The sequence below is a fragment of the Heterodontus francisci genome, chromosome 20 (assembly GCF_036365525.1).
Source record: "Heterodontus francisci isolate sHetFra1 chromosome 20, sHetFra1.hap1, whole genome shotgun sequence".
NCBI lineage: Eukaryota > Metazoa > Chordata > Chondrichthyes > Heterodontiformes > Heterodontidae > Heterodontus > Heterodontus francisci.
This window is the reverse complement of record NC_090390.1, coordinates 26,214,152-26,229,906: the sequence shown is the minus strand read 5'-3', so window position 1 is coordinate 26,229,906 and position 15,755 is coordinate 26,214,152. Positions and strand designations below refer to the sequence as shown.

Below are 15,755 nucleotides of genomic sequence, written 5' to 3'. Positions count from 1 at the left end.
TAATCCTGAGCCCTTTAATTCACTTTGTAATAATTTTCACGTGAACAAAATTGTCAAAAGTCGCTTTTCACAGACCTGAAACATTAACTCTATTTCTCTCTCCACAGATGCTGCCTTCCCTGCTAAGTATTTCCAGCAGTTTCTGTTTCGTTTCAGATTTCCAGCATCTGCAGTATTTTGCTTTTGTAACTTACCTTCCTGTTTGTTTGAAAAATTGCTCCTCAAACTCTCGGAGAGCTTTGCGGAGTTTCTTCTTCTCTGTTCTAGTTTCACGAAGATGTTCCAACAATTCAGGCCTGTACAAATAATAAATGTGTAACATTAGTTGGCACTGACAGATTGTGTAAATATGAATTCATGCAGTCCCATAACTAATTAGAGAAGAAAGGCGAGGAATTTACATTTAAAAAGTGCATTTCACAACTTCAGGCGTCCAAAAGTACCTTACAGCCAATAAATACATCTTTTTTGTTAGTGTAGTCACTGCTTTAATGCAGGAACAGGAGCAAACTATTTATCCACAGCAATGTCCCACAGATAGCCAAGAGATAATGATCAGGCTATCTGTTTTAGCACTGTAGATTGAGGGATAAATATTGGCCAGGACAGCAGGGAGAGCTCCCCTGCTCTTCTTCAGAATAGTGCCTTGGGATCGTTCACAGTAGGGTTGTCCAACATACGGCCTGCGGGCCAGTATCCGGCCCACGGATGTTAACTGTACCTGGCTGTTTCTCCTCCTCGCTGCGTGGTTTCTGCCCTCAACCATTTACTTTGCCCTTTCCTTAAATCGGAATTTCAAACTTGGCTCCGCTGTAGCTCCAAGTGCCAGCTACGGCAGCTGCTCCTGGGTCAAACCCAGTGCTGCCGGAATGTCAGACACCTCAGTGCACAGCTACAGGTTTGTCAGGAGAGACAGACAGAGTGGGGGGAGAGATAGACAGAGAGGTTGGGGGGGGGGGGGTGGGGAAGAGAGAGAGAGACAGACTGAGGGGGTAGAGAGAGAGAGTCAGACTTGGGGGGTGGTGGTGGGGAGAGAGAGACACAGACAGATGGGGGTGGTGGAGAAAGACCAACAGACGGAGGAGAGTGAGAGACAAACAAACAGACGGGGGGAGGAGAGAGAGAGACTGAGAGAGCGGGAGAGAGAGAGGAGACAGAGGGGGTAGAGAGAGACAGACAGAGTGAGGTGGGGAAGAGAGAGAGACACAGACAGACAGAGGGGGTAGGGACAGACAGACAGACAGATAGAGTGGGGTGAGACAGAGGGGAGACAGAGAGAGACAGACTGACATAGCGTGGGGGGGGGGGGGGGGGGGGGAAGAGACGGACAAAGGGGGAGGGGAGGGAGAGACAGACAGAAAGGGGAGAAGGGAGAGACAGACAGAGAGATAGAGGGGGAAGAAGAGAAAGTGATCAAGATCACTCCTGACAGATGGACACCTATCCGGAATAATCCGCATTGCTATATTAAGCGTGCGGGCAGAGATTGAGTACTTAGGTAAGCAAAAAGGTATGTCACTAAATCAATGTTCAACATAGTGATGAGAAACTAAGTCAATAAATTAGTCTTCTCATTTAAAGATTCCTCACAAAAATGCACGTTTGTTGTTTTGATTACTAGTAAGATAAACTTTTAATGCCTTTATCTTTCTGAAATTTTCTCACCTACCCCTTTTGTAGGACAAATATTGTAATGAGGCCCCCCCCCCACATGTGAAGGTTGGACACCCCTGTTTTATATCTACCTGAGGGGGCAGACGGGGGTCTCATTTAATATCTCCTCCAAAAAACAACACTTCAGATAGTGCTACATTCCCTCAGTACTACACTGGAGCGTCAGCCTAGATCTTTTCTCAGATTTCCGTGGTGGAACTGGAATGCACAACTTTCTGACTGAGAGACGAGAGTGCAAACACTGAGCCGTAGTTTGCACCAGTGCTTAGGCAATGCTACCTAACTGAATAATAACATAGAATGTACAGCACAAAAACAGGCCATTCAGCCCAACTGGTCTATACCTGTGTTTACCTCTTCCCACTCTACTTCATCTAACCGTAACATATATTTCTATGTCTCTCTCCCTTCTGTGTTTGTAGAATCACTGAATGACAGAGCCTAGGAGTTGTTCCGTTGCACCCGTGCCAGCTCATTGAACGAGCTATCCAATTAGTCCCACTACATTGCCCTTTCCCCATTGCCCTGTAAAATTTTCCCTTTCAAGTATTTATCCAATTTTCTTTTGCCAGTTACTACTGAATCTGTTCCCACCCCCTTTCAAACATTCCAATTCATCATAACTCACTGCATGGAAAATCAACTGTCTCCTTCATTGAGTCAATGATGGATGCTCCCCTGACTGGGAAGGTTCGAATTCCAAGAGCACAAGTTAGTCAAAATCCCAATGGTGTGTAGAAAGAAGTGGATTGAGATTAGCCAACTTTCTAGGTACTGTTTTTTCTTGGAACTAAACATCTACATGTCACTAACCTGTCCATTTGGCCTCATTCATTCCTTTTTGATAAGATTATTTGGGGGTTGATATGATTGTGAGTGTCCTTTGTTCCCTATGAACAACATGGGAAACAAATGTCATGGGAGGTGCTTATGACAATGTAAGGAGTGACTACCCTTACAATTCTCCGGTGATACTTCTGATTGTATGCGAGAAATAAAGACTATCCATGCTCAGTAGTTTCACTTTACTTTCCTCTTTTTTTGTTCAAACACACACCATATCCCAGGTATTCCTGGGGTGGGAATGGGATCAGTAGGCTACCTGCTCCCAGTTTTCCAATAATGCTGCCTCTAAGCTTGGGAACAACCTTTAGGTTCCCCTCCAAATCGCACACCATCCTGACTTGGAGATATATCACTGTTCCTTCATCGTTGCTGGGTCAAAATCTTGCAGCTCAATACCTAACAGGACTGTGCATGCAACTTCACCATACAAACTGCAGCGGTTCAAAAACGTCCGTCACCATCTTCTCAATGGCAACTTTGCATAAGCAATAAACACTAGCCTTGCAAGCAATGCCCCATCCACAGAACTATTTTTTATAAAAAAAGGTCAACAGTTGCAAAAATCAATTGGCCTCTGATTTTCAATTGGCGATAAAAGCATAGGAGTTAAAATTCCCAGCAGAGAGCAGTGCTCAAAGGCAGCGCAGTCAGATAAAAGGACTGCAACACTCCAATTCTCCAAATTGAGCGGTGCTCTCCTCTGAGAACATGGAATTGGGGAATTCACCATATAGCTTCCTTGCAGTGCAAGGATGCAGCTAAGATGTTTCCCCTGATTGGGGAGTCTAGAACCAGGGGACACAATTTCCAAATAAGGGGGAAGCCACTTAGGACAGAGATGAGGAGAAATTTCTTTATTCAGAGCGTTGGGAATCTTTGGAATTCTCTACCCCAGAGGGCTGTGGAAGCTCAGTCATTGATAATGTTTAAAGCAGAGATTGACAGATTTCTAAATATAAATGACATAAGGGGTTTTGAGAATAGTGTGGAGAAAAGGCATCGAAGTGGGTGATCAGCCATGATCATATCGAATGTTGTGGCAGGCTTGATGGGCTGAATGGCCTACTCCTATGTTCAGTGTTACCCTCTGTTGTCAGGAATTTGGTTTATGGGGAAATTTTGCATCCTTCCTACCTGTGTGTGACCATTTTGGTATTTTGTTTTGTAGTGGTACAGTTAATTATTCATCAGAGTAAAAATTAAAAAATGTATTGGGTACTCAAGTTTCAAGTAGAAAGTGGTTTCTAGTGTCAAGTTATTGATTTTAGTTGAGTACAAAGGTAGCTGATTATTCACTGAACGAGTGGTATTCTATAGAACAGATTATCTCTCTCAACAATTCGACAGCAGTTCACATATGCAGACCTTGATCCCTAGAACGCCAAAGGTTTTGTAACATCAACCACCCTATCTGCAGTGTCGTGTTTGCTGGATTAATTACCTCCTACTACACTCATTCTGAAATGGAAGACACTGATCAGATTTTCAGACTAAAACAAGAAATATTTAATTTTAAACTAGATATATTTGGGGCGGCACAGGTTGATAGGTAAATTGGCCATGGTAAATTGCCCCTAGTATATTTTATTTATTTTATTTAGAGATACAGCACTGAAACAGGCCCTTCCGCCCACCGAGTCTGTGCCGACCATCAACCATCCATTTATACTCATCCTACACTAATCCCATATTCCTGCCACATCCCCACCTACCAACACTAGGGGCAATTTATAATGGCCAATTTACCTATCAACCTGCAAGTCTTTGGCTGTGGGAGGAAACCGGAGCACCCGGCGGAAACCCACGCAGTCACAGGGAGAACTTGCAAACTCTGCACAGGCAGTACCCAGAATTGAACTGGGTCGCTAGAGCTGTGAGGCTGCAGTGCTAACCACTGCGCCACCCTAGTATAGGTGGTAGGAGAATGGTGGGGATGTGGTAGGGAATATGGGATTAATGTAGGATTAGTATAAATGGATGGTTGTTGGTCGGCACAGACTCGGTGGGCCGAAGGGCCTGTTTCAGTGCTGTATCTCTAAGTAAAAATAAAATAAATAAAGCACACTAGTGTGGCAAATGCAACAGTACAAGATGCAGAACTACAGACATTAAAAATCAATCTGTGCTTGCTTCCTGTTGTCACACTTCCCGTATCAAAGGCACAAATATATGAATCTATACACATGCAAACCAACAATTAGATAAAATTCACAGCAAGTTCACACAAGCTCACCAGTCAAGGTAAAACAAATCCAAGTACCAAGTTCACAATAAACCATTAATCAATGCATTCATAAAACTAAACCTAGTTTCAATTTAATCTAATGTAGAATACAAAGAAGAAAACAAAAAAAAACTTCAAAATTGTCAATTCTTACATGGAGGCTTCATGGAGATTCGACAGTGAAGTAGTCGGTTGCCTGGCATCTTTCTTTTCATCCAGAGGAGAGATAAATCCAGTTTCATGATCTTCAACTCGATGATCTACATTATCTACAAATTCTTGGAAGGGAAGGTCAGCTGTTGGTCTGGAAGATACTTCACAACTCTTCAGGATGGTTTCTTCATCAGAACCCTCTTCTTCCTACACAAGTCAAAATGTTAACTTTATAACCCTTCCCAATCACACGTTATGGATATCTGATGATAGTTAATAGCTATATAAATTTCAGGAGAAATGATTGAAGGTTTTTATGCAGCAATGTGCTGACTGACATTGCCCTACTTTAATAGGGACCTCCTCATGCAGTTAGATTCTTCAGCTCAGTTCAAATTTAGTCTAGCGGAGTCAAAATCTCCCTTAGACATGAGGATCCCGTATGAAATGAGTTTTAGGGACCATCAGTTTCAAGTCGCATGGAGGTACAGTAAAAATGAATGACCTCACTTTGAGAGGCCATAGGTTAGTGGCATGTGGAATCAAAACATTCACCCTGGTGCAGTATTCTTCTACCTGCATAATATTTGGTCTGGGGGCATTTGATGCAGAAGTACTGAGCTCCCCAATACTGATATTCTTCACCCTGATGAACACACAAAAAAGCAATTCCCTTTGTGTTTTACTTACAATAGTGGGGATTGCTGCTGCAGGAGAGAGAAGCTGCCTGATACTTCGATATCTGTCATAGAGAGGCTTCATTAGCAGTCTTTCCTGTTTGTTCACCTGTCCAAATGAACACAGAGAAGCTGAGCAATGGTCTGGTTACGAGCGCGGTCATCAGTGGGACTTTTACTGAGAAGCTACAATTACTTTGCTACATCTAAATTATTTTGGCACTTCAAGAAAAGAGAAATCACAATTAGAATGTCTACCAGGAATGAAGCTGGTGACCTTCAAAATAGGAAGTATCACTATTCGAAATGTGGGGACTTGTAAACAGCATCTGATATAGAAGAGAGAGAGACAGACGCCATCCCAAACCAAAACCAAAATAATGAAAAGAATCCAGGCAGGTGGAATAGTGCGTCAGGGGGTGGTGTGTGGTGGAAGGGAGTGGCGTGTGCAGGGAGTCGGGGATCAAGGTGGGAGGGCATTATCGAGGGAAGGGGTCCAATCTAAGTGGGAGGGGGTCCGATCGAGGTGGGTTGGGCTGATCGAGGTGGGAGGAGTACTGACCGACGTCGGGTGTGGGGTAGTGAATCAGGGAGATGTTTTGGGGGTGGGGAGGAGGCAATTGGAGCTGGTGCTTCCTGTAAACATAACACTTTTTCCAAAACATGATATTGAACATTAGAAAAAGCAAGAATACACATACTCTGAAAATGGTATTAAATTAAATTATAATTAACTGCATCAATATACCAATAAAGTATCTTTGTTTGTCATAAACTCCTTCTATGCCAACACTGCACATGGGTACAGAATTATCTGCTGGGAATTGTAAAATTGCCCTAATTATGCAAAGTACAGGGTCCTAAGAAAGAATAATCATTCAGCCGGCAAGCTCATTCCTTCTACACATCGGGTACAATCAAACCCTGTCATGGACCATAACCCATCCAATTATTCTTCCAAAAGAAAATTTTGCATAAAATGTCCCCATAATCCCCAAAGTAATAAAAATAAAACCTCCAGAATACTGACTATATTTCATAATTAGTCCCTTCCCTGCAGATACCAGTACAGGACCTCTATATTCATGTTTGGTTCAAAGCAGTGCCGAACCATGCTTGTTAGGTACAAAAGGTCAGGGCAAAGCTAAGAGTTGGATTTGAGACAAAAAGAAACACCAGGGCGGCACAGTGGCGCAGTGGTTAGCACCGCAGCCTCACAGCTCCAGGGACCCGGGTTCGATTCCGGGTACTGCCTGTGTGGAGTTTGCAAGTTCTCCCTGTGTCTGCGTGGGTTTTCTCCGGGTGCTCCGGTTTCCTCCCACAAGCCAAAAGACTTGCAGGTTGATAGGTAAATTGGCCATTATAAATTGTCACTAGTGTAGGTAGGTGGTAGGGAAGTGTAGGGGCAGGTGGGGATGTTTGGTAGGAATATGGGATTAGTGTAGGATTAGTATAAATGGGTGGTTGATGTTCGGCACAGACTCGGTGGGCCGAAGGGCCTGTTTCAGTGCTGTATCTCTAATCTAATCTAATCTAATCTAATCTAACCACTCCTGAAGACAGAAGGCTCCAGCCTATGCTAGACTGTTGCGCAGCAGCCTGAAGAGGGAGTCAGTGTGACAGCAATCACATCTCTTTGACAAAGTCCCTCATTCATTGAAGCTTACAAAAGAGAAGGAAGCCATTCGGCTCGTCACTCCTATGCTGGATCTTTGAAAGAGCTGTTTAATTTAGTCCCACAACCCAGCTGTTTCCCCCATGACTCTAAATTCTGCTCGTAAGTATCAAATTGCCTTTTAAAAGTTCCTGTGGAATCTGATTCCACTGCCTTTTCAGGTAGTGCATTCTTGATCTAAACAAGAAGAAATTTCTCCTCGTTTCTCCTCTGGTTCTTATGCATTTTTTGTTCTTGCATCCCTCCCAACATAATACCATATAGATTATATTGCACGCTCCATATTGTTCCTCTCAAAGTGCACACCTCTCTGCACTGACTTGCATCTACCAAGTGTCTGTCCATTTCACAAGCCTATGTCCTCCTGAACTCTGTTACTACCATGCTCACTATTTATTATGTTGCCAAGTTTTGTGAGCACAAGTCGTATGAGGACCTACACTAAGTAGAATTGGACTTGAATTTCTAGAGCATCAAGGTTGCTGGCAAATTGTGGACAATCCTACGTAGGTTCTGTCAACATGCTGAAGGCGGATGTCTTTTTAGAGAAGAACCTCTAAGACCTGACAGCAGCAGTAGCAGTCGGTAGGAATTACCAGAGTTCATTTCCTAACGCAATTGAGCTGCAAATAAGCAAAGGCGTATTGCTGCTGCCTACCTGCAACTGGTGGAATCACCATTCAATGGGGTCAGAAGGATGTTGGGATTGCGCTCACATTGTTACATTGCTCACAAGGGAGTTCCTGCTGCTTCTACCCACTCTAATCAATTGTTTGATGATTAATTAGTGATTATTTTCCTTCCTGAGGGGGGAGGCAGAGAGGCTAAACAGAGCCTCTTTGTGGTCAGGTTGGTTCCAAGATGAAGACCATTCTGCTAATGTGTGACTGGAACAGAGTCAACCTGTAACATTCTTGGTAATCCAAGCTGGGCAGGCCCACCATCCTCCAGGGCATCGCTGATGACTGATGAACCAGAATGATTCATGAAAGAAACCAAGAGGGACAGATCAGTCACTGGGCCCTGGGATTCTTCCCACTCAGTTCCAGATAACCCTGTAGGAGAATGTCCTAATGGAGGTGGACAAGCAAGGGAAAGCTAACTAGTGCTGGTAAGCTATAAGTTGGAGCTTTAGCATCAGGCTTGCACACAGCAGTACCACTACTACATACCCTTGACAATCCTGAACCTTGTGGTTGCTTCTGGACATGGGTAGGTGGGGTGTGTCGCTATGGGAAAGAAGATTCACTATTTCTGATTTTCTAACGGTTCACGTTGCTGGCTCCTGACAACTTTCAACATAATGGGAGGAACCCCCGAAATGAAACTTGTTGGATATAAAGCTAGCTGCAAGGGGATCCAGCAAATGGGTTTTTGTCTATGTCAAGCACCAAGTTTACAGTGCGCACTGAAGGTGATATTGTTACTGGTCATGGAGCTGACCCAGCTGATAACGTGCACTCTGCAAGGTATAAAATTTAATATCCATAGTTTAAATGAGAAAGGGTGGAAGGAAGCAGTGAGCATAACCTGCATTCTTCTATATGGGACATTTACCAATCTATTATTTCCTTGTTATTAACTGATGATAATGATGGCTCATTCACTTTACATTGATTATATTGTAACTGTGAATGTCCGGACATAATCATTTATCAACAAGGTGGGGTGGACTGTTCACTAGTGCCCTGCTCACCAGTGCCCTGCTCACCAGTGCCCACAGTGAAGGTGCTGTCAGCCAAGATCAAGAAGAATCAAATGAAATGTCCAATGTAGGTCACGATAATGAATAAACAAGAACACAATAGTTACTGCGGAATGGTTGGAATCTTATCTCTGGGTTCTGATTGTAAGCTGCTTTTGCAAATCAGGAGCCCATTGATGAGATTACCACAAATCATTAATCCATATCTATTTCACATCCTATTTATCTGAATACATACCGGTCGTCCATAAATGCTTTCAAAATGCAATAGGCAATTTTGCATGTTGACCTTATCTAACCTCAGTTGCTTTTGTGTCATTTCCTGTGCAAAATATTGTTGAAGTGTTTTGGTCAGATCATTAAAATGACTGTACATTTGTTCAAATCATTTTATTTCAAATTCCTCAATAATTGAAAGTTATTATACAGTGAGGTACCTTAACATCCTCCGGAAGGCCAAGTATTTCTTGCTTTTCTTTTAACTTTTTCATCACAATTTGTACAGTTTCCTCAACACTCGGCTTCTGCTGTGATTCTGCTGTCACATGGTGCTTGTTCTCTTTATCCTGTCTGGAGTTTGCAGGCAACAGGCTGCTTCGATGTCTGTGCCGTCTGTTATTCTCCTCCTCGGAGATCTTCAGTTTCAGCTCTATGAGACCATTCGCAAAAATATTAACAACGAACAAGGGCAACTTGCATTTATATAGTGCCTTTAACATAGTAAAATGACCCAAGGTGCATTATCAGATAAATATCTTTGTTAAAATCATTTCACTTTTGCAGATCTTTAGTAGAAATAACATGCTGTTTTCCAAGTTGAATGGGTTCATTCCTGACCCCATCATTGATAATTTTACCTTTAACTCATTATTTTCTATTTAGAGGATACTGGATGACTGGCAAGGCATTACAAGCTGGTCAGGGATCAGATTTTAAAAACATTTTTCTTGGGTGTGGGCATCACTGGCAAGGCTAGCATTTATTGCCTATCCCTAACTGCCCTTTAGAAGGTGGTGGTGAGCTGCCTTCTTGAACTTGCTATGGTGCATGTGGTGTAGATGCGCCCACTGTGCTGTTAGGGAGGGAGTTCCAGGGTTTTGACCTAGCAACAGTGAAGGAACAGTGATATAGTTTCAATTCAGCATAGTGTGTCACTTGGAGGGGATCTTGCAGCTGGTGGTGTTCCCATGTGTCTGCTGTCCTTGTTCTTCTAGATGGTAGCGGTTGTGGGTTTGGAAGGTGCTGATAAAGGAGGCTTGGCAAGTTGCTGCAGTGTATCCTGTAGATGGCACACACTGCTGCTACTGTGTGCCAATGGTGGAGAGAGTAAATATTTAAGGTGGTGGATGGGGTGCCGATTAAGCGGGATGATTTTTCTTGGATGGTGTCAAGCCTCTTTAGTGTTTTTGTAGTTGCACTCATCCAGGCAAGTGGAGAGCATTCCATCACATTCCTGCCTTGTAGATGGTGGACAGGCTTTGGAGAGTCAGGTGGTGAGTTACTAGTTGCAGAATTCCCAGCCACTGACCTGCTCTTGCAGCCACAGTATTTATATGGCTGGTCCAGTTAGGTTTCTGGTTAATGGTAACCTCCAGATGTTGATGGTGAGGGGTTCAGTGATGGTAATGCCATTGAACATCAAGAGGAGATGGTTAGATCCTCTCCTGTTGGAGAGGGTCATTGCTTGGCACTTGTGTGGCATGAATCACAAATGTTACTTGCCATTTATTAACCCAAGCCCGAATGTTGTCCACATCTTGCTGCACATGGGCACGGATTGTTTCAGTATCTTGTCGAGTTGCGAATGGTACTGAACATCGTGCAATCATCAGCGAACATCCCACTTCTGACCATATGTTGGAGGAAAGGTTATTGATGAAGCAGCTGAAGATGGATGGCCTAGGACACTGCCCTAAAAAACTCCTGCAGCAATCTCCTGGGCTGAGATGATTGGTCTCCAACAACCACAACCATCTTCCTTTGCGCTAGGTATAACTCCAACCAGTGCAGAGTGCTCCCCCTGATTCCCATTGACTTCAGTTAATGCTGCCTTGATGTCAAGGACAGTCACTCTCACCTCACCTCTGGAGTTCAGCTCTTTTGTCCGTGTTTGGACCAAGGCTGTAATGAGGTCCAGAACTGAGTGGCCCTGGCACAACCAAAGCTGGGCATCGATAAGCAGGTTAATGGCGTGTAAGTGCCGCTTGATAGCACTGTCGACAACACCTTTCATCACTTTGCTGGTGACGGAGAGTTGACTGATGGGGCAGTAATTGGCCAGATTGGATTGTCCTGGTTTTTGTGGACAAGACATACCTGGACAATTTTCTACATCGCCAGGTAGATGCCAGCATTGTAGATGCACTGGAACAGCTTGGCTAGGTGTGCGGCTAGTTCTGGAGCACAAGTCTTCAGTACTACAGCCGGAATGTTGTCAGAGCCCATAGCCTTTGTTGTATCCAATGCTTTCAGCCATTTCTTGACATAACATTCGCTCCCTCCTGACTGTAGACGACTGTGTCAGGACATACCCAGGGATGGTGATGGAAGAGTCTGGGCCATTGGCTGTAAGGTATGATTATATGTATATAGTATAAGTATGACTATATCAGGATATTGCTTAACTAGTCTGTGCGACAGCTCTCTCACTTTTGGCACAAGTCCCCAGATGTTAATGAGGAGAACTTTGCAGGGTTGACTGGACAGGGTGTGCCTTTCTCGTGGTGCCTCGGCCAATGCCAAGAGGTCTGTCCGGTTTTATTCTTAATCAACTTTTTTGTAGCAGTTTGATTCAACTGAGTGGCTTGATGGGCCATTTTAGAGGGCAGTTAACAGTCAACCACATTGCTGTAGGTCTGGAGCATATATAAGGCACACTAGGTATGAATGGCAGATTTCCTTCCCTAAAGGACAACCAGGTGAGTTGATAAACCATAAATCTTTTTTTATGGCTTGTTTATTAGTGACTTATCATAACGTAGGCTTACTCCTAAGGGCTATACTTCAAGTGTTTGGGCGCTAATTGAAGCTATTGGTCAGCTTTTGCTCATTTTCCAGGTGCCGTGCATGTATTGAAGATCATGCGGGTCTGTTTAGAGAAGAGCCAGAATTTTTCCTGCTGTCCAGTCTTACATTCGTCCCACAATTAACACCACTGGAAATATTTTAACTGGTCATTCAGTTCTTTTGCTATTTGTGGGGTCTTCCTGTGTGCATTGTATCATGGGGAGATGGGAAAGGCAATATCATGCCGAGGCCTCCCGGCGTTGGGGTACATGATGGCCCTCTCCCTGAGGCATTTTCAGGCTGTCCCCCCCCCCCCCCCACACCCCATGGCATGACCCCCGACGTCGGGGGGTCTGCAAAATTTAGCCCAATATATGCATCCCATATATATGGTCAAAGGAGATCAGAATAGATTATTGAAAGTGACAGGAATGCTTTTGACTTTAGGGAGAATATGAGTGTTGCTTGTTCTGGAATGAGGTATCAATAGTCAGTGAGTAATTGAGTTGAATGTCACAGTTTATGATTCCTTGAAAAATAATGATCTGTGAAAAGGAGATGAGAATAACTTTTACACAAAGAGTTATTGTGATCTGGAATTCATTGGTGGAAGTAGATTCCATAGTAACTTGCAAAAGGCGATTGGATAAATTCTTGAAAAAGAAGAGCGTGCAAGGCTATTGGGAAGGAGCAGGGTAGTGGGACTAATTGGATAGCTCTTTCAAACAGCCAGCAAACGCACAATGGGAAAAACAGCCTTCTTCTGTGCTGTATGATTCTATGAAGAGATCGGCATCATTTAGGGATGTGACATAAGCAAATTGTAAAGTTTAGACCAATGCAAGTCATGAATGTCCCAGTTAAACTGGTTGTTTTGCATTGGTTTGGAATGATTTGTAGGCATTGCACCAATAACAAACATACATCATGGTGCAGACAACTTTGCGTGCCGTGTGCAGTGGTGAACAACCTGCTTTCTGAGGATTTGAAAAGCAAATATTCAGGTAACTTATCACACTACTAAGAACTTGTTAATCACTGCAAAGGACGGAATGTTCCCTCAGCTCACTGCTTGGACCTCTGCTAAACCTGCTCTTGGAACTATTCCAGCTGCTGCACTGAACTTCACGTTTTGTGCTGGTTGTATAATTGTTACCACTTTGCTGCTGAAAGTAATGGCTCCATTACACCACAAATTACATGCAACTACATTAAGGCTGTTAAGTTATGTACCTTTTAACTGCTTACGGGCCCTTGTCAGATCATTCATCCACCTCAAGACTTCTGGATCGCCAACTTTATCACTGTGGGAGGGCTAAAACCACAACAGATGAAAGTTATCCTTCCTTAATATTGCTGTGCTTTTATATAATTATATGTGCTACATGAATGTTTTTTAACTTTAGAAATATATGCCACTGCCTGAATAGTTGGTGGAATTGAAAGCATGCTTGAGAAGGAGAAATTTTCAGAGCTATGGGGAAAAAGCAGGAGTGTGAGACTAACTGCAAAGTTCTTTCAAAGAGTTGGCTCAGGCATGATAGGCTGAATGGCCTCCTTCTGTGCTGTATGATTCTTATGATATCAAAGAAGTGGGGCTCTCCAACTGTAAGCAATCGACATAATGATGAAGCATTATTCAACTTAATTTCTTCAAAAAAAAAATTTTATAAAATAATGAGAACCATAAAAACTTTGTTTGACTTCATAATTGAAAGAAGTGTGATTTCCTTCTTAACATAAAATACTGGATTTAAGCTGCAGAGTCTCTCTTATTTAGCCATTGGCTCGCAGCAATTGGTATTGTATTTCCTTCATCTTTAATGCTATTTTCCAGTTATATTCTCCATGTAGGTCCCCGGGACACACATCATTCACTGATTAGGTGGGCACATTTACAATTTTACTTCCTGTCACTAGGAATCCCCAGGTAACCTTGCTGATATCAAAAACTTACTGTTCAGGGAACTGCATGCATAAACCCATTGCTTATCCTACACCTAATGCATAAGCAAGGCAATCGCATCATCCGAATACATTACTATTACCGTGTACGGATAGCAGTCTTACACACTCAACATGTGCACACATATGTGCACAAATACTGAACCTTTGAACTCAACATTTCAAAGTTAATGGATTTCTGAGCATGACTGAAGACCACGGAATTGGCTAAGAAACAGAAAGCAGAGTGTAGTGGGTGAATGTTTTTCAGACTACAGGGAAGTATAAAATGGTGTCTCCAAGGGTCGGTATTGGGACCATGCTCTTTTTAATACAAATTAGTGACCTGGATTTGGGTACACAGGACATAATTTCAAAATGTGCAGATGAAACAAAACTCACAAATGTATTGAACACTGAGGACGATAGTAACAGACTTCAGAATGACATAACAAGACTGTTGAAAGAGGCAGACATACTGCAGATGAAATTTGACACAGAAAAGTGTGTCAATTTATTTTGGTGGGAAGAATGAGGAACAATATAAACTAAATAGTACAGTGTGATGGAAAACCCACATGCCAAATGGAAAAATATTAATTTCATCATATGGAACATTGCCTGAATCTATTTTACTGGACATTATTACAAATAACTTTTAAAAAGCAGAATAGAACAGCTAAAGATGGCCATGCACAATTTGCATATGAGAAGCCAAAGGCTGGCTGGGAGACAGAGGTGATTGACCAGTCTAGCTGGAACAATAGGGGTGCACTCTGATTCAATCACCTAGAATGGTTTTTGTCAAAAGCCTCAACACCCATTGACTTTGAAAGAGCCAAACTCCCCCTACCAAGTATGTTTGCACAGCTTGAGAGAAGAACTTTGAATTTCAAAACACCTTCCAGAAACTTCTGTTTTCAACAGAGGTGGTCACATGACATACCTGCTTGTGTAACTCTGGTTTGTGAAGTGGGCCTCAGAAAGAGGAAAGACAGTAACTGAACTCCAAGAAGCACCTCTCTCTCCTTCTCTAGGAAGGCCTCGGCTGCAGCTAAACCTCAAATCTACAGATCCTGACAGTCATCAACAAGGAGGACGGATAAACTCTCTCTTTGGCCTTCTGGAAATAATTAGCCCCCAGAGAGGGCTTCAAGACCTTAACTTCAACTAAGGATACTGAAACTCAGTATTTGAATTCCATTCATTATCGACTTTACTTCAACCTCCCAACTGTTTTTCTCCTCTGTATCTATTTGTTTGTGCGTGTGTGTGCCTCTTGTATGAATGTGAGCGAGGATGTGTCGCATATTTTAGTAATTTTAACTGGTTTAGAGTGTTACGATTAATAAACTTACATATTTATTTTTTAAACTCAAGAAAACCTGTCTGATTGGTTCATTTGTAACCCTGTTGCGGTCAAACCGGGGATGGGGGGGTGGGGGGGGTGGCCAAAGGGAGCCCGAGACCCCTTCCTCACTTGGTCGTAACAACAATTTTAAAGGGGTGTAGGAACAGAGTGATCTGGGGGTGTATGTACACTAATCTTTGAAGGTGGCAGGGAGAAAGCTGTTAAAAAAGCATACGGGATCCTTGGCTTTATAAATGGAGGCACAGAATACAAGACCAAGGAAGTTATGCTAAAGTCCCCAGCTGAAATATTGTGCCCAATTCTGGGCACCACACTTTAGGAAGAATGTCTTTGAGGAGGTGCAAAGGAGATTTACTATAACGGTACAAGGGATGTGGGACTTCGGTTATGCGGAGAGATTGGAGAAGTGGGGTTGTTCTCCTTTGAGCACAGAAGGCTAAGAGATTTAATAAAGGCGTTAAAAATCATGAAAGGTTTTG

The 15,755-nt window shown here is 43.0% G+C and overlaps 1 protein-coding gene across 15 annotated transcripts in view; it reads right to left on the bottom strand.

Moving 5' to 3' along the window:
• Positions 1 to 15,755, bottom strand: part of fam13c (family with sequence similarity 13 member C) — a 217,778-nt gene that overhangs the window by 10,395 nt on the left and 191,628 nt on the right. For 13 of the 15 annotated variants that reach the window (XR_010977043.1, XM_068052466.1, XM_068052465.1 and 10 more), the window contains 6 exons: positions 13,194 to 13,275; positions 9,392 to 9,603; positions 9,193 to 9,276; positions 5,588 to 5,683; positions 4,899 to 5,104; positions 195 to 296 (listed from right to left, as the gene is read on the bottom strand). Coding sequence is in view for 14 of the 15 variants with exons in the window: in XM_068052466.1 (XP_067908567.1) it covers positions 195 to 296; positions 4,899 to 5,104; positions 5,588 to 5,683; positions 9,193 to 9,276; positions 9,392 to 9,603; positions 13,194 to 13,275 (782 nt within the window). In the remaining variant the exon portion in view is untranslated. Of the gene's footprint in view, positions 1 to 190; positions 297 to 4,898; positions 5,105 to 5,587; positions 5,684 to 9,192; positions 9,277 to 9,391; positions 9,604 to 13,193; positions 13,276 to 15,755 lie in introns of those variants that run through there. The other 2 variants (XM_068052469.1, XM_068052468.1) reach the window with 2 other exon arrangements.